This window comes from Halyomorpha halys, unplaced genomic scaffold (assembly GCF_000696795.3).
Source record: "Halyomorpha halys isolate HHAL.00 unplaced genomic scaffold, Hhal_1.1 Scaffold1175.1, whole genome shotgun sequence".
Lineage (NCBI taxonomy): Eukaryota > Metazoa > Arthropoda > Insecta > Hemiptera > Pentatomidae > Halyomorpha > Halyomorpha halys.
Window position 1 is genome coordinate 122,492 of NW_027115251.1, and position 20,396 is coordinate 142,887.

General features: G+C 33.1%; 1 protein-coding gene across 1 annotated transcript in view; it reads right to left on the bottom strand.

The window, feature by feature from the left end:
* The window catches only part of LOC106688677 (probable Rho GTPase-activating protein CG5521), a gene marked incomplete at its 5' end in the record, with an annotated part of 237,137 nt that overhangs the window by 103,351 nt on the left and 113,390 nt on the right, over window positions 1-20,396 (bottom strand). Inside the window, 9 exon segments of the mRNA XM_067052337.1 lie at window positions 4,935-5,045; window positions 8,727-8,894; window positions 8,969-9,094; window positions 9,574-9,705; window positions 9,789-9,944; window positions 12,278-12,379; window positions 16,972-17,156; window positions 18,410-18,550; window positions 18,653-18,760. Coding sequence (XP_066908438.1) covers window positions 4,935-5,045; window positions 8,727-8,894; window positions 8,969-9,094; window positions 9,574-9,705; window positions 9,789-9,944; window positions 12,278-12,379; window positions 16,972-17,156; window positions 18,410-18,550; window positions 18,653-18,760 — 1,229 coding nt within the window.

The following is a 20,396-nucleotide window of genomic DNA, read 5'->3' on the forward strand; positions in this document are numbered from 1 at the left end:
AGAACAACAAAGAAAGATAAAATAGAAAAACCACCAAGTCAAAAAAGAATCACTGAATTCTATAAAGAAATAAACAAAAAGATTACAATAGAGAAAAAGGACAAGAGGAAACAAATAGTAATAGCAATAATAAAAAGTTTTTTAAACTACAATACATACCAGGCCTTACAAATAAAATTAAAAAAACACTGACAGAATATGACCATACAAATATCAGAACCTGTTTATACAACAATAATAAACAACAGAATAAGCTGTCAAACATGAAAGACAAAGTTGATAAGGTGGAAAAACTAAACGCAATTTATAAGTTAGATTGTAAAAATTGTGAAAAAGTATATATTGGTGAAACATCTAAAAAACTGGAAACTAGGATTAAGCAACATATCACCAATTGTAAAAACGCTAAAAATATAAATCGCACAGCTCTGGGCTATCACAGCATAAAACTGAACCATGAATTCAATTTTGAAAACCCAAAAATAATAGATACAGCACAAAATACAAAAAACAGAAGATTTCTAGAAGCTATATACATAACAAAAAACATACAAAACACAGTAAACTATAAAACTGATACTAAACACTTAAATACACATAACGCCGACATTATAAATAGACTTAAAATAAAAACATAAAAATCAGATGAAATAAACAGGTTTATATAAAAAATCGCTAAGTTAATATTAAATACAAAAAAGGACTTATAAAAAACAGGGAGGTAACCAAACAGCACACTGGACATGAGATAAGGTCCAAAGAGGTAGTAGGAAATATAGAGTGATGGCTGTGCTAGGGAGAAGTGAAGATGCACAAATGGTTGACATGATTTCCCATATAAAATCATGAGGTGAATTTTATTGTATAAATTAAAATAAATAAGGATGAGGATTGGTGTTATGTTAGTTTTATTATTGTTGTAGGTTTTAAAGGGCATGAATATGGGACAGTGGTCCCGGAACGTTGTACAATCTTATGAATAATTAATAAATATTTCATTTAAAATGGAAGTCATTAACCTCAAAAAAATTTTAAATGAATTGACTCACCAGACTTCCTACAGAGATAATCCAAAAAAAAAATTTTAATTAAGTTTATTTTTATTTATTTTTTAAAATAAGTAGTTTTGTATTTGAATTTGTCACATAAAAATATGGGATATTAGGAGATTTAGTTTAGTGCGTATGTATAAATACATTGCTGAGGTGAAGCAAGTACACAACGATACTGAAGGTAGTGGACCAGTGCCTGCATAACCGCAGATGAGGCAGGTGGTGAATATTTGGGAGGCACTGGAGCGATCTTAGGAGGCATTGGCATGGTGTGAGATGCGGACTCACTGATTCATGGACGCTCCACCGCCATTGTTTGTTAAGCCAAGTTGGAGCTGGTTTGTTTTTGGAATCTTTTCACCGACTCGCTGGCAGTCACCACAGTGCAATCAACGTTTCTTGGAGTTGTCAAGTTTCCTGGCGCTGTTTCTCACCAACTTGCTGGCAGTCATTCCGACTCTACACTCTTATTATTATTATCGATATGCCCATATCGACTCCTCCCCCCTCCCCTGACCATCTGTGAGTGACTATTTTTCTATTTATTCTTTGCTATTACCTTCTTGAACTTTTAATGTACTCAGTCTTATCTTCGTTAACCTTGAGCCCTAATTTAAATGCTGCTTATTCGAATTCCTGGAGTGTTCCTTTCAGTGATGTTTGGGTTCCAAGCTTAACTTGGCAGGTTGATTTTTACCAGTTTGACTAGTTTTTTCAGTATGCTCCATCTGGCTTAGGTGTCCAAAAGGGTCTATCAGGCCTATCAAATTGACAGACATGAAGAACACCCGCCTCTGTCATTCATGAGTCACATTGGACTCCCCAGAGGGCATCGTGTGAAAGTGTGTAAGTAGGCGTTGTTCGGGATCGGGAGAACTGGGAATCCTCAAGCAGTAAGTAGGGCACTGTGTTCAACCTTTCTAATAAGCCATGCTTTGGACGAAGATCTTTGATGATTTTGTCAAGATCATCAGCAAGTTGATCAAAAAGACTTGATTCAGCTCAACAAACCATTTCTGACCATATACAGAAACTAGGATTGGTGTGGAAATATTTGAGATAGGTGCCACATCGTTGCATGCTACTAAAGTGCCACATCTATGCCCAAAATCGAACCCTTCTTGAACCGGATGATAACTGGATGGAAACTAGATTACCTATATATAAATTGTATGGAAAAGGGCTTATTGTGAACCCGGAAAATCTACCCTTTCTATCTCTTAACCAAAGTTGATTCTGAGTATGAGAATGTTGTGTGTGTGGTGAGACATTTGAGGACCAATAAATTTTAAGCTGTTGAAGTCAAAGAAAAAGCTAAATTCAGAGAAGTACTATCTGCAATTGGATAATTTAAAAATAGCACTGCTAAATTCAAAGAAGTACTATCAGCAATTGGATAATTTAAAAACAGCACTACAAGGAAAAAGGCTAGTGATGTTCAATAGGAAGGACATCATTCTGCTTCATGATAATGCCACACACACTGCTTTAGGAACTCAGATCAATGTTTATCAACTTTTTATGGATTTGTTCATCACTAAGTCCTATAACTTTACACACCGTAATGCTAATGTATGAGCATAAATATTGAAGTATAAAAGTAAATGAGGAACATGAACAACTTGTCACAGAGGCACTTCTTAGTGGCTATCAAAACCTCAGAAGTTTTCTATATATATATGTATCTCAGAAGTTTTCCATTAGCATGGTGTATACCTCAGTCTTAATATCTTTTGTGTAAATATTGTCAGATAAGTTTATTGCTCGATCTATTAAATTTTTTGCAATGTTTTCTTTTTGGTATTGTGGGTGATTTGAAAAGAAATTTAGTAATCTATTGCTTGTATTAGTTTTTTTAGTCCACTTTGTGGTTATTTTTTGTCCATCTATGATTATGTCCATGTCCAGAAATCTTATTTTGAGGTACTTCAACTGTGAATTCTATTCTTTTGTGGAACCCATTGCATAATTTCAAAATTTCTTGGTAGCAGTCTTTCTTTGTTATGATTATTAAGTCGTCTATATATTTTCTTTTAGGATTGTTTTTTTTTTTTTCTGTTTTCATTAATTGCGTATTTAATAAATTGTTGATATAGATCCCACTCAAATTTATCGATAAAGAAGACCCCATCGTTAATCCATGCAGCTGCCGTATATAGTTTCCTTTCTATTTGAAATAATTGCACATAGTGCATAGATTTATACATTCAATGAAAATGTTTCTGTCTCTTATTGGCATATGGTTCTTTATTTTTTCCCAATTAGCCTCTATTAGCTTCAAGCAATCATCTACTGGTACATTAGTAAATAGAGATTTAACATCAAAACTCACTATGTCAATTTTCCAGATGGATGTGCAATGCAGGAAGGAAGACTGCTCACATCAGAGCTAGGTCACACCAAAATGAAACTTAAGGCTGGTTGTCTGCAAGGAGGTATACTATCTCCTATCCTGTGGTGCTTGGTTGTTGACACGTTGTTGATAAAAGGTGCCAGTTTCTATAGGCAGGAATATCGCTGTGTTAATAGGAGGCAAACTTCCAGAGGCAATCTCAGAATTATTTCAGACATCAGTGAATCTTTTGAACTTTGATTCTTTGAATGAATGGTATCAAGAATATGGTCTTGCCATAAACCCTCCAAAGGGTTGTTATTATTTAATTCATTCAGAGCAGGATTTAAAAATTTTGATAAGGCTTCAATTGGCCCATTTATGTTATTAATAATGGGCCAAAGGTTGTTGTCCTCTTTGTGAAGCTTTATCAATCCATGTATCCTAGGGGGTGTAAAGTCACTTACTTGTAGTTTGTTTTTGGTAAATTTATCTATGAACCCCATTTTATGGATTTTATTTGTATATATTTATTAATTTTTTCTACTAAGTCTGTAAAAGGTTCTGCTCTCAATGTCCTGTATGTGTTTTTGTCATTTAATAATTTATCCATTTTTTCGTCATACTTACTTTTTGTATAAAATAGTCAATTGTTTTGTTTTATCTGATCTAATTATAATTATGTCTTTGTTATTTTTTAAGAAATTGTTTAGTTCTTTGAGATCTCTATTTATTTGTACGTTTAAAATCAAAGGTCTTTGTATCTTCACCAACAGACGGATTAATCAGATCACTTCATCTAAATAGTAATTTAATTTATCTCTCTAGTGAGGTAAAACATATTGGGGCTACTCTCGATTGTAAATTGGAGTGGCAGCAACACACTGAAAAGACCAGCATGAAGGCACTAAGGTATCTCTTGGCATGTAAGGAAGCCTTAGGTAGATCCTATGGCATGAAATCTAAAAAAAGTGGCCCGAAAATCTCAGCCTTTGTTTGGGATACTGCAAAGGCTGGCATATCTAATGATGCCAGGCACCATGTTTACCACTCCTATTTCAGCAATGGAAGTACTTTTAAATCTGAAACTGCTGCACATAGAGATTGAATCTCAAGCCTTCAGCTCTGCATATAGGTTTGCAAATTTAGGAACAAGATCCAAATCCTTAATTTATGAAGGACATGGACTTGTGTTCAGGAGAATTGATGAAGATGAGGTGTTAGCTATACGCTCTGATCTTCAAATTAAGAAATATGGGAAACCTACTATAGTGTAAAGGTTGAAGGGATTATCCCAAACAAACCATGCAATTGGATTAATTACTATACAAATGGATTCTTAATGGAACAAGGTATAGCAAGGACAGACCCAGAGAGGGCATCTCCATATTTCTAGGAAAGTACATCTCTGTCTTTCAGGCTGAGGTGTTAGCAATGAATGTCTGGGCTCAGAATCTAATAAAAGTGGTATGTGAGTAAAAATAATGAAATAAAAATTAGCACTAAATGAACTATTATTATGATTCTGTAAATTAAAAATCAGAACTTACTTCAATAATTCTAGGAGGAATCTCTGGATAAGCTTTGTACAAGGTTTCAGAGTGGTCACATATTAGAAGCAAAACATCTGATGCAGATTGAGCTACTGTTTTATGATTAAACTGCAACATTAAGACAAAATATTGAAAAAAAATAATACCATTTATACTTTTTGCAAAAAGTATTTAGAGCTTAACAAATGGGTTAAATATTATAATAAAGTTATTAATAAATAATGAACAATAAAACAACAATTAAAATATAAATAAATCTAATTTGGAAGAAAGATTGTTATAGAAATTATTAAAACAATTATTAATTACAAAAACTTGGCAAGGAGATCTGCTTGCCAAGTTTTTGTAAAACCTAGGTTTGACAATGAAAAAAAAATATTTCTGGGAATAAATCGCAGGTTGACTTAGGATTGATTACATGCACTGATGTTTGTCAGGTAACGAGTATATTCATTACATCAATAAAATTTGTCTCTAATACATCCTCTGATGCTCTTTTTTACACATTGTGACATTTAACAAAGGAAACATTGGCTGTTATTGCTTAAACTGACATATCTCTGCCGGGAAGGTAATAACCTTTCACTCTTCAATGTTTGTTTTCTCAATTTTTTTTTTTTTCCTACTTAATTGCACTTATTTATTTTCTTCAATTGTAGTCTGCAGACTCTAAATAAACTGTCTTTAATAGAGGTATTCATAATTTTGTGTTAAATGTATAAAGTTTTAACATGCTGAATGTAAGTTGAACTACGAGCAATTAACCTATCAAAATGATAGCAGACAAAATGTTGTGGAGCTGAGCATACACTGGATTTTCCTGATATTTTAACTTGTCTTTATCTATGGTTGATTTTTCAGTAGGCTGGTGTAATTTCACAGAAAGTTATTGACAAAATAACCTGTTTTTCACTAATATACATAAATTTATTAAGGTATGTCTAATCAGTTGATTTTTTTTTTTTTTTAGGAACTGCCATATCTACACTTGGTGTAGAATCGGCTATTTAAGCTTGTATAATTTAAACTTCAGTATCAGACAATAGATGTCAGGCTGGTCAGTTAGTTCCCTCAACTCAGGTGTGCTGTCTCAGGAAGTCCCCTAATACTGTTGGAAACTTGTAACTCTCTACAGTTAAGTTCATAGTATCACACATTGCACCTCTCACTGGAAGTAATAATTGTATACCAGGAATAGGTGTTGTTTAAATGATGAGGATTAGCGAGTGAGAATGCAGAATGAGTTTTTTATTGTAGGATAGAAGTGAATCGGTTGGTTGTTAAGGAATAGTAGGGGATAGTAAGGGAGGGAGTGAAGGAGGCGCTTGGAACCAATAAGATTGGCATTGGTTTTTTCAGCATTCAAGTTCAAGTTCAAATCATTGTTTAACATCCATGTGTTAATGCTATCAATATCTTCTTGTATCTTTAGGATTGCCTCAAGGAGGAATGGAAGGACAGATAAATTTGGAGATCATCTGCATATAGGTGGTATTGTGTGTGGTGAATGGAATCAGGAGGGTCATTAATGTAAATAGAAAAAAGGGTTGGTGACGGTGAGGGTCCCTGAGGAACACCTTGTATCAGAGGAAGGAGATTTGTTCGGAATGATGACTGTTTGGGAACGACGAAACAGGAATGAGAAGAACCACTTCAGGAAACGATTTGACATGGAAAGGTTTTGAAGTTTATTGAGGAGGATCTTATGGTTAACTAAGTCAAATGCTTTTTCAAAAAATCAAAAAGAACTAAAATTAATATTTGATGATTGTCTATTGTCTATTTATTGGAGGTCTTGGAATATTTTCAATAAGGTGGATTATATGGAATGTTGAGAGCGAAAACCATATTGGAAAGGATTAAGGAGAGCTGTTTGCTTGAGAAAATGATTAAGCTAGGAGTGGACTAATCTTTCTAGTAGCTTGGCCAAATTGGATAAAATGGATATTGGCCGAAAGTCGGAAACTGAAGAAAGAGAAGGTACTTTGTTCAATGGTTGGACCAGAACTTTCTTCCGGGCTTTGGGAAAAATGGAATTTTGAAGGGAGAAGTTATAAATGTGCAGAAAGGCAGGAAGAATGGTGAGGAGACAAAGTTTGATGATCTTTACAGAAATATGGTCTGGGCCGTAGTAGTTCTGGACTTGAGGACTGCTGAGATTAAGTCATCTAGGGAAACATTTAAGAAATAAAAGTTATTAGGATCAAATCGAATTTCAGAGATGTGAAAAGATCAAAATTCGCATAAAGTTATTGAAGGAGGAGCAGCAATGAAATAATAAAGCTAGTAGATTGACTGGGTAATATGGACAGGATTTGGACCTTACAACGGAGAAGTTCTTAAGGATTTTCCATTTGGATTTAGGATCAGGTGCTTGGGATAGGATGTTGTGAAAGTATTGCTCCTTAGCACGGCGTAAGGATGTTTGGGTGACGTTTTTGAGGGACTTAAAGGCGGAATAGTGCTCTGAAATTCTGGTGAAGAATGGTAATTTTCTGAGATTGCTTAGAGTGACATCTCAACTCTCTCACCTACAAATGGCCCTTATGAGTGTATAGTACAAGAACCCAAGAGGAAAAGAAAGGCAGTTATTATTTCACCCTAATTTTCGAATTCATTAATGTAAACTACATACAGTTGGGAGTCAAAATTGACAAGAAATCGGCATTTTGTGAATATATTTTGCAAATATCATGAAAACTAATACACCTATGAAAAAACTAATAATAAATTTCTGTCTGCCATCATAAGCAAAACATTTTGTCGAAAAAACGAGAAATCGACTTCTGTGAATATATTTTATAAATATCATGAATACTACTGCTCTTACAAAAAACTAACCTCCTGCATAGTATATATAACTATGCTTTAATTTGATTTTTAAAAAGATTTATTTATATGGCTAAAGAACAGTTTAAGAAGTATATGTAGGTAAATATTGTTATTTGAAAAACTTTTTACTTATTAAACTCTTCTTTTGTTGTTTTATTAAATTTTTCAATAAAATTTAATTACTACCTAATTCTTATTCTTATGATAGATTCTACTAATGATTCCAATATTACTAATGTAACTTTCATGTATAAAAGAAAAACCAACAATGATCAAATTTATCAATTAAATGACCACAACACACCTAATTAGATCAAACTTGAATTTTTTCTAAATATTTCAGATTGGTATACAATTTAATAAAGAAAAAAGGAAATATAAATAACTAACCGTAAATAAATCAAATTTCAAGTTTCCAAAGTTGAATTTTGGAATCCATTGTGTCGGTACATACCCTAGTGTCAAATGAGTCAAAAACCAAGAGGTATAAAAGAACTGCATTTACCATTAACATTAAATTTGGGAATGTGTCTGCACAACACATGGCACAGCACTAGCTTGGTAGACAGATTTCTTTTGTGTCAGCACCTACCCTAGTTTCATATGAGTCAAAAACCAAGAGGTATGAAATAACTGCATTTTCAAACTCCCTTGATCTGGATTGGCAGACTCGTCAATTTTGACTCCCAACTATATACAGGTTACATTAATGAATTCGAAAATTGGGATGAAATAACTGCCTTTTTTCCAAAGGCTCTTTTACTGATATGGCAGCATACAGATAATGTATGCTTAGCGCACACCTTAAAGTCATTGCAAGGGCTTGGCGATACAAAATTACTTACATCCATACCATGAGTGTGAAGTCTAGTAAGTCTGACACTACGTTATAATAATAACAAATATAACATTCCATAATAGTTTATAATATTATAAAAAGATTCAAATAAAACTCACCCTTAAAGCAAGGAGTAGTGTGTTTATGGCTTCTTTAATTTTAGGATGTCTGCTGTCTTTGCATAATTCTTGATATAAAAATATACCAAGATTTGACAATGCTATACAGCGAGCAACTCCAGCAGTTTCTGTTTTTCCAGCTTTTAAAATAATACTTATTACACGATCCTTAAAAATTTTGTATATAAGAGATAATATTTATACAATATATAGCTATAGAAAAAAAAAAAACATTAACATACCCTAATATCAGGACAAAATAAAGGACATAATTCTGTTGTATTTAAAGTAAGTACGGGCATTTTCAATATTTGTTCTGGTAATGATAACAAGGCTCCTAATATTGAGATTGCTTCTGATCGAGGAGTCTGAAACATTTTATAGGTGAATAAATCATAATGATCTATCTACTAACATATAAACTATAAAATACTTTTATCATTATATTCACTGTTTAATAGGAGACAAGTCATCCTTACTTCATTGGTTAATTTTTAAATTACAGTAGAGGCTTGATTAGCTGAGTTAATGTAGACCACAACTACTTCAGATAACAGAGATTAATATTACCTAATAAGAAATCAAGAAAATATAATGATAAAATAGGAGGTAGACAACCAGCATGTAGCAAATGGTTTTTAGAAGTGGGGTGTGATTCACATAGTCAAGAACTCATGCTAAGTTATATATGTCTGTTACCGACAAAAATATAATCTTGATTTGCAATTTTTAGGAAATTATTAATTTTGTTTTTTCCCTAATTTAGAATTAGATTATAAGGAAGCTCAGTAAATTGAGACTCAATTATGCTTTAAGTTTTATTCAAAAAATCAAATAAGATGCTTACATTTCTCACTTCATTTGATGAAATAATAGAGTCTGTAGCTTGAATAAAATCCAAAGTTAATAATGAGAATCCAGGTAACTGAAGAGAAAAAAATCGTGGGCCGCAGTGCTTAACAAGTGTATTAACAACTGACTGCAACATAATATACAAAATGAAAAAAAAACATGAGTCATTAAATCACTAAAATAATACTACTATAATAAAGGAATATATGCCTGATCATTTGAAATAAGTCCTTCATGTAGAGCAGTATAAAATAATGAAAGGTGTTTAGGATGAAGAGGAATATCATGAACCATAACTGTCATATTGCATAGCAGCCTAAAGGCACACAACTTTCCACTGTGAAATGTAGAAGGAAGATTCAAAGCCTAAAGTAAAAAAAAAAAAATACATTGCAAGGAAATTATAATATAATCAATAAAAAAATGGAAATTATAATTTCTACTCATATTAAAATTATGAGACCAAAAAGGAACAATGTTTGTAATAGTTATCGCCAGCTCTTACAAACTGGGCAAAATACATTAAAACCTTATGAATGATAGTTTAAAATCATTGGAAATTCTCCTTTTATTTTTAACTGCAGATTAGTAGAGCAAACTGTAAGACAAATCCTTTAATCATGCAGCTTGCTGGTTTTAAAGAGTAGCAACAAGAAAGAATGAAGAGGTATATCAATAAACAGATCTTATAAGTCAATATTCTTAGAATCAGAGAGGAGACCAGTCAGTATTCACTTCACTGGGACAAATTAAATTAGAGTAGAGATGAATGAAGTTGAAGAGGGTTGATTCAAGAGGACCCTGAGGAGGACAATAACCATAGCATACTAAAGAGGATGTGTATAGCACAAAATATGTAAGATAAATAAATCAATGAGTGGATGATCAAATAAAGGTGAGAAATATATACCCATTTGGGGTTTCAGGTTATCTATAGATGTGAAGAACTATTTGGTCATGATGATTAAGGGTGTTGTTAGGTAAAGAAACAGATGATTAAGGGACACAGAGCTGAAGTTAGGTTTCAGAAACATTATTAAGATGGAATAGTTTTAAGAACTGAGGAAATTCATAATTATGAATTGGTAAGAATAGTGAATCAATGTTGTCAGTGCTTAGGACACTATAACAGCTAAAGAGGAATTTAGAAAATTACTGAAAATATTTTATGCTAGCAGTGGACCAGCCAGTATACTTGCTAGTTAGTTAGTAGTTAATTATCACCTCACAGAGATATATCTGTAGTGGTCATTCTCCAGCCAGCCAATCTGGAATATAAATAGCTTGATGGCAAAGCCTATTCCCTGAACTGATCACCAGAAAACAATTTAAGGAGGAAATCTCAAGAATCAATATAAGAGCTATTTTTTCAGAGACCATAATCTCTGGATATCATGCTGCTCTTCAATGTGTTACACTATTTCAGTAAGGCTTTCTTTTAACTCAAACCTCATCTGAACATGCTTTTCAAGAGCTGATTTTGAATTTATGTATCTTGATTTAAGAGTTCTCACTGTACCTCACAAGTGAATAGTATCTTTCTTTTCTTCAAAATTACATGCCAGGCAGTTATCAATACTAATTACCATGCATCCATAGTTTAACACTTAATTCCACCCAGCACCAGGAAATTGAACACATTGATACAAGGTCAAAATTATCACTTCAACTAAATATTGTCTACCTTTGAAGGTCTTACCTATATTTTTACTGCCTGGCCAATTTTGGGACTTTAGTATTACTTGCCTTCATGCACCATGGGCAAAACCATATTTTTTTTCTTTTGACAACCAAGGATCTCAATGCCTTTTTCCAGGGTGTTAAAGCTCTACAGCAAAATATAACTCAGTATTCGATATGAACCAGATTGTTCTTACTGTCCCTAATAAAATTCTATGAGCCACAAATAAAATTCTATATTATTTATTATAAATATTGAAAGCAGTCACTCAGAGTGATAGGCAATAGTTGGATTGATGACAGTGGATAGCTGCTATCACCTTTAATATTGTAGGGAAAAACAAGGAAATGTGAGAACTAATAACCATGTTTCCAAGGAATCTGAGAGCACCCAAGGAATAAGGCTGAGTTGCAGTCTTAACCCACTACTATTTATAATAGTACTCAACCTGGCCCTGAAAAGGGCAAAGATGAGAATTAGGCCTTACTGGCAGGGTCACAGGAGGTCAATGGAAATTAACATGAGCAAAACCAAAATATTGAGAATAGGAAGAAGGAAAGAGGAGACCGAATAATATGACTAAAGGAAAAGGAGCTCAAGCACATTATAGATTTCAAGAACCAGGGGGCCCACTTTAAAGAGAATAGCAGATAGATGGAGAAGTCAGATAAAGAGTAAAATTGGCTGACAAATGGCTGGTCTCCTGAGAAAGAAAGAAAGAAGGTCAATAAAGTAGTATCTATGACTATGTTTATTCCCTTACTGACCTATGTCAACAAGTCTTGGACCAGAAATACTATAAATTACCAGAAATATTTCCTAAATAAAAGAGGGAAATTATTAGGGTATATAATTTAACAAAGGATAATTTAAGTAAACAATAATGTAAATAGTGCAAACATTAAGAGACAAATAAATATAAAATAACTTGATAATTTACTTGAGAACCAGAAAGTAGGAAAACCTATAAATGGACCGCAAAAATATTTTATAGACTACATCATAAAAGTGAATTTACCTGAAAACACCAGGGAGCTAATAAAGTCATAGGTGGCACTAATTCTGGAACAGGAGGAGTTATACCCACATTGTCTGAAGGAATTCCTTGGTTTTGTCGAATCTAAAAAAAAAAATAAATAATAATATAATTATATATATTTATAAAAATCTTACTCTTGTTATTTATTGTTTTTTTAGAAATAAAATTTGTTACCCTGTTCTAAACAATATTTAGTAATATTGGAATCAAGTGTGAATTTCGTGGAATAGTACTCAAATATAAAGAACATTATTCTACCAAAAGTCAAGTGTGTGTGTTTTTTTTTACGAGGGTCAGTGGAAATCTTCAAAAGACAGGGATAGCCCCGTACCTATCCTTGTATAGGATTTTTACCCACTAAAACCACCGCCCTACACCTGTTCATTCCCCTCCATGGGGCCGCCGCTAGGCATTACTTCATGGAGGGAAATGGTTGAGTGCCAGTTTTCAAGATCTTGTCGGTAGCAATTTGTAGGAGGATGATGGAGAGGAGCGAACAATTGCTGGGCGAGTACCAGAGCAGTTTCCGCCCAGGACGGTCAACCAAAGACCACCTATTCTCGATCAGACAAATGCTCGAGAAAACGTATTAGTACAATGTTGACTTACACCACCTCTTTATTGACTTCCGACAGGGTTATGATAGTGTAGACAGAGGAAAATTGTTAAAGGCATTGCAGTCACTGGGAATACCTAGCAAGTTAATAAGATTAAAAAAGATGAACCTGGAAAGGACTAGTTGCAAGGTGAAAACTCGAGTGGGCATCTCAAATAGCCTTAGGGTTAACAATGGCTTAAGACAAGGAGACCCATTATCACCAGTACTGTTCAACCTCGCCCTAGAAGTTGCCATTAGAAAAATAAGGACAAACCCGGGTGGCACCATTTACAATAGGCTTACACAACACATAACTTATGCGGGTTGTGAAGAACAATAATTTAGAAGTAGAAATTAAGGCAGAATGGTAGCAGGAACCAGATGTTTCTATGCCCTGCAAAAAGCTCTCCGATACAAAAGTCTTTCCAGGAAAGCAAAGCTTTTGTTATACAAAGCAATAATTACACAAGTGGTAATGTATGGCAGTGAGACATGGACTCTAACCAAGAAAAATAGAAGAGCTCTACTGGTTTGGGAGAGAAGAGTCCTGAGAAAGATCTTTGGAGCCGTTAAAGAGGAGCATAGGTGGAGAATCAGAAGCAATGACAAACTAAAAAAATTGTATGGAGAGCCTGATATCCTCTGTGCTATTAAGAAGAGCAGGTAAGATGGTTGGGACACATGGAAAGGATGGAGCCCTGTAGGCTACCTAAAAGGATGCTAAATGGTGCACCAGGAGGGAAAAGGAAAAGGGGCAGACCCATGCATCAGTGGCTGGATGATTTGAGAGGGATGGGAACTGAAAATTGGAGGAGTCTCGCTGGAGACCGCGAGGCATGGGGAAGAGTGGTGGCAGAAGCCCAGGTCCTACAAGGACTGTAGTGCCCAACAGTGAGTGAGTGAGAATAATGACATTATCTTATTGAAACACTCCAAAATTATCTGTAAAAGTAAGAGTTTTATGATATATGATTCGAGCCAACAGTCAAAGGAATGAGTAAAGCTTGGAACAATGACAAAGGAAGGTCTGACTAATACAAGGATACAAATGAAGTCATGCCAAAATGAACTAGCTGATAGAGGATAGGATTTTGGTTAGGAAGGGAAGATAAAGGAAAAAGATTAACTAACTAACTCACATAATTGAATATACAATTTAATGTTGTTTTTTTTTCTGATATAATTAACGAAAATTATAATTTTTTTAAAGTCAAGTATAGAATAAATAACTTGGTTGAAAAAAGTAAGGATTGACCTATATGTATACGATAAAGTTGAAAAGGGTTTGATAATTAATATCAGTCAACAAAAGGCATTTGCGTTCACTTTAGCTTCCCCATAATTTGAGTAAATCCAAATTCCTTTTCTTTTTTTTTCAATTTGTAGTAAGAATTAGTTTCTTTATAGGTTATTTAAACAAAGTCAACCATATATGATTCATTTTATTAATAATATTCCATAAATAAATTATAAAGGATAAAAATGAGAAATTAACATTTCTTTTAAAACTGATAATTCTTTATTTTCATAGAATCTTCTGGGAGACGACAGCATCCTAATAATGGATACTAACTCCCTCTTGCAGGATAAAAGGCCCTAACCCAATCAAACATGGAAGAAATTACATTTTAATTACAATTACAACTACAAAGAAGATGATAGGATTCCTATTCATTCCACCAGAGTCTTCATATAAATGTTTTTACTACATTATTATGGACAAAAATATATTAAAAACTCATTTTGAAAGAAAAATTTCTGAAAATTGACATATGTTACCATCAATGCCATGAAGTAATTACATATTTATTTTTCTGAAGGCTATATTGTCAAAATGGCTCTTGCAATTTTGACGAACCTAGTTTTCCTTTATAGTCCTATAATACCACCTGTAAGAGGTCGTATACCCATAAAAGTGGAGGGAAAAATGTTATGACCAGATAAAATTTCACAATTTAATACCTTTTTCTGATATACCAGCTAAACGGTTCATCCGGAGCTGAAATCACAAGTGACCATTGTTGTAAATCCTACCATCCAAGAAAAAATAAATGGTCGCACCAGTCGATCATTGATTTTTATATTTGGCATACATAAACTGCTTGTAATAGCCGAAAAAACATATTTTTCAAATATACATGACACATGAAATTCATGTATTTTTAAATACTGAATCATAGGGTGGTATCAGTTTCCCAAGAAAATACCAGTAGCAAACATATTTTTTTCTTTGAAATAAAAAAATCCATTATTATTATGTTGATTTCCTATTTACCACAGCACAGTAGGAGGATGCCCACTGCAGAACTTGTACCAAGTGCATCACTCCCGTCCCAGCTTTCTCTTTCTGTTCCTGTCTAGTCATTGTTTCCTCAATGCTTCCCACCCACCTTCCACTCAAGTGATTATAGGTCTTTCTCTTGGTCAAATTCCCTTCATTTGCACCATATACTCTATACTTCCTCTAAGCAGTTCTTTCTGGATTCATCCTGAGAAGGTGCTATAATCACCTTAATTTATCCTCCTCTAAAGAGGTTTCTACCAGTAATGCTTTGAGGTATGACCTGAAGAGGTGTAATGGATCTCTCCTGGTCTTCCTTCCACCTTTCTCAGGTACCTTATTCTCACTGCCTGAAACATTCTTCCAGCAGCTCCAAGCGGTTGTGATACTTTACCATCAATATAAATGCTTTCATTCAAAATTTTCATTACTCTATAAAGTTGTCTTCTTACTCTCATGTATTGTGTTTTTTCATTGGATTGATCCATGTTGATTTTGGAAAGAATATTGGCAGCCATTATAACAAGACTGTAGGCAAATATGAGGATTGTGTAAAGAAGAGGCTGTAGGTTTTTAAGCCCAAGTTGAAAGGGCTGCAATTATGCTTTCATTCTCCTCAATGCCTGGTCTATGACTAATAAAAAGGGTAGAGCACTAAAACCGCATCGCTGGTGTATTCCCTTCATATTTTAAACTCCTGATATGGTTAAAGATCTATACCATACTTTTCATTTTGTGATAGACTCCTCACAGCCAGGATTGTACCAATATCTACATTTCCTCTGGACTGAGCTTCTTCTATATCATCCTTTCTATCTCTGTTAAAGACTTTTATCAGTTTCAGAAATCAGAAAGAAAACTGATGAGGTGTTTATTGTTGACTGTAGATTCAATATGAGGAAAAGATAGTCGGGGGTGTGGTCATTATGATACATAAATAGGTAATGATGGGTGCGGTCAGCAATGATACCAGTCATTACTGAACGTACCCTCGACTATCTTCTCCTCACACAGAAATAAAACTCTTTTCCTTTCTTAAGGACTTTTCTAAGACCTGCCTCAAAGTGAAAATTAGGTCCTGAGCGCTTCTCGAGCCCCTAAACCCATACTGTTCCTACCCGATATAGCACTTAGCAACTTCCTATCCTTCTCTCCAAAGTTCTTAAGTAGATCTTGTTTAATACACTGTGCAAGAATATGCCTCAATGGCTACCTTTCTTATAAATGGGCACAACCACAGCTATCTCCAAGTCCTTTGATATTCATTTCTTTTACCATTTCAGGTTCATGAGATGGAGAAACATTTTTTTACCTTTAATGACCATGCACCAAATCTTTTCACGAGTCATTTCATCTAGTCCCAGATATCTTGCCAAGTTTCATACTGGATGTTGCTTCTTGTAGTCCTTCCTTGCAGATATAATTGTCTTCATCCAAATGTTTCACCACCGTCCTCTGAATCTCATCCAAACTGATATCTCTTTCTTCTGGCTGCTCCTTGATTCCCTCCATCTGACAAATCTATTATTGTTTAAATCCATATGATATCTGTACAAGAACAAATCTTTTTTTCAAGACTGTGTGGTTTGTTAGAATAATAAATTGCCAGTTAATTTTAGAATGACCTTTATACACTCTTAACAATATGAAAACAAGTTATTATTCAAAAAAATGTATTTATATAAAATGATTATAAAAAATAAATCATATCATGATTTATTTATTAATCTTGATTAACTAAAAAAAAATAATAATAAAAAAATGTACAAATATATATATATAAAACAAACTTACTTTAATAAGTGTTTCAAATAGTTCTATCAGAAACTGGAATACATGTAAATGCAAAGTAGGTTCGGAAATTTTATTAATATCACCAAGAGCGCCAAGCATTCGAAGCCACAATACAGCAGCTACATCAGGAAGCCAACCTTTTACAGAACCACCACTCATAACAGATTTGCCATCTTGGATTTCTGCTTAAATCAAATGAATTAACTTTTAATAATATATAAAATAAAGTTTAATGTGATTAGATATGCTTAAATTTTTGAATAGTAAAACCAGAAAATTTTTAATACACATATAGGATACTGCCTATTTACTAAGTAAAATGCCAGTTACCGCATTTTTAACCTCAGTAATTCAAATCATTTGCAGTAAATTAGATTGCGGTATATAATTAGATAGTATTATCTATAAGTGAATTGATTATGTACCAGTTAAGTGTAAATGGTTGGTTGCTTGTTTGATTTTATATAATGGTACAAAAACACTGTCATCATTAGTATCAGAAATATTTAATAAATAAATCTCATAAAAGTTAAAAACATTCTGCATCTATTAAAAAATGAAAAAAACAAATAATAAAGAATGGTGGAAGATTGTTGATTGACTGTGTGTATTAATGAATGGAATATGGTCTATATGGTGGTATAGTTTTTTTTCACTGCACCCGGACCATATTCCATTCTTTAAATAATAAAGAAGAACAAATAATTAAATTAAGAAAAATAAATAATAAATTAAACAATAAGAATGTAAATATAAACTAAATAAAATACAAATATTTTAATGAAGGGTATCATAATAAGAAAGAGCATTATTTATTTAATAAAGTATTTGATTTTAGTAAAACACAAATAAGTTATTTGATTTTGTTTTTATATTGTTCCAAATAAATTTAAAGGATTTTTATTAATTTCATGTTCAATACAAAATTACTCAAGTTAAATGAAGCTTTATATCAATATTTTAAAAATTGTAAGTATAAATATTTCACATCAATGTTTTAATGATGTAAATTTTAAAAAAAAGTTGAAAGATACAATTTCTCTTTCCAAGCAAAGAAAAGCATGAAAATAAAAATGCGATAACTAAACATTTTTTATTAATTAATATAATGGGCGCATTCAGACAAAAATAAGGATTGGATTTATAAAAAAAAAAAAAAAATTGTTAGTAACTTTTAATTTAAAGTGAGGGCAGGTAAATAATATTTTAAGGTCATTATCTCCAAAATACTCTCAGGTCAGATACTGTGTACTTCTCAATGAGGGCAGAATAATAATGATTTTGTTTTGATTTGGAGATCAAGGATTTCAACAAATTTAAACCTTCTCAGAATAACAAGTACCATTTGGCAAAACCACACATGTAAATCCATCCAGATGTTTTTTAATACATAAAAAAACAATAGAAGAATTAAAATTAAATTATTTTATTTACTAACCAGAATTGGTTCCATCACTATTTATAACTTCTATTTGCATAGGAGAATCTTTAAAAGAATTACTTTCAACCCCACTTGATGGTGCAGGAGAAGGAGTTCTAGTAGTGTATTCTGAATCTTCATATCCAGATGAATAATTAACTGTTTAAAAGATATAAATATATAATTAAATTTAAATATGAAATACTTCATTAATTTTAATGATAGATTAATCATTTTTTAGTTAATAAAAAAATGGCTAACCTTTTACAGAATCGAGTGATCGCCATCGGCGGTTTATATTATAATTTCTAAAAGCACCATTCTTTGGTTCAATTGAAGAATCATAAATATCTGAATCAGTTGACAAACCTGAAAATTAAATGACTTTTATGAATCTATATTTCTATTGTGTAAAGGCTATCCTATTATAACAAATGTACACATGCACACACGCATACACAAAATGCTTTCAGTGCAAGTTTATACATGTCAGGAATGCTTTTAAAACTGCAAAATTTAAGTGCATATTGGATGCCTTAAGGACTATGTCTGTGCCAATCTATCTTATGATAATTATCACAGGCTACTTTGGGGATTGAGTTCTGTTTTATGCTTCAGACATTGGCCCAAGGAGATATAAGGTAACTGGTGGTATCCCACCAGGCTCCGTATTAGAGCCTCTTCAGTGGAATGTCATGTATGGCAGAATTTTTAAGTTATCAATGCTGGAGGGACTACAGTTGTAGGCTTCGCAGATTTTGCAGTGGTGGTGGTAGCAAAGTATGTACAGGAAATAACCATCATTGCTAACCAGACTGTTGCTGCAATCTGAGGTTGACTAGCTTCAGTAGGCCGACAACTTGCAGATCACAAGACTAAGGCACTCCTTACCACTGGCAGGAAACAAACCAAGACTATCACGGTCATATTAGATAGGCATGAGATTTGTTCTCAACTGTGTTTAAAATACCTAGGAGTAATGATTAATGCATGTCTCCAGTTTAATGATATATCAGCACCAAATCTGCTAGAGTAGCATTCTTACTGTAACACCTTTTACCGAACATTGGAGGTCCCAGACAGAGTTGCAGAAGGCTTCTTGCTACTGTTATCCCCTCAATTCTGTTATATGGAGCTCTTATTTGGAAAGATGTGATGCTTATGATATCATACGGGAGACAGATGGTTTCCATTTACCATAGAATAATCAAGGAAAGTAGGTGTGTTTTGTACTGTTTTCTATGAAGCAGTATGGTCATGAATCGTGAGGTGAATATTTTTGTTACCCAACTGTTTCTACTAGACATGGATGCTTCTTTGGAGCCCACCAGTACTATTTTAAATTGGACAACACAGCAGAATGCCCTGTAATGGAGGAAATAGTGTAGCACATGTTTTTTCTAGCAAATGCTTCTTTGTAGATGAAAGAAGTGAATTGGAGAAACTATGTGCAGAAGAAATATGTTGTCCTATAAAGGTTGGGATGAAATAATACTTAACGGTAGTCCCATGGAGGAGAAAGAATAGGTGTAAGGAGGAGGTTTTAGTGGGCAAAAATCCCATACACGGATAGGTACATGTCCTTGTAAAAAAAAAAAACACACACACACCTAAAAGGTACTTTTTTGTTGGTACACCATATCTTCCTTAATATTACGTCTAAATTAATAATTGAACACTCATTTAATTACCTTCACCGCTAATGACAAAATAAACATATTTATCATCTGCCTTTTATTTCAAAATAGTGAAAGATTGTTGGTTTTATTCGTCCATATAACAGCCAAATGATGAAGGAAAATAGTAAAATGTTTATGAATCACTATCCCAAAGTCATAAATAACAATAAAAAAAATTAATGTAATTATAAATTATAAAGATTATCAAATTATGAAGAAGATGGTCAGGAGTGTGGTCAAAAGAAACAAAATAGTTGAAAAATAATTATTTGCCGACATTTAACCCTACTTTGTAGAGCTTCATCAGGGCTGTTCAAGTTGAGAGC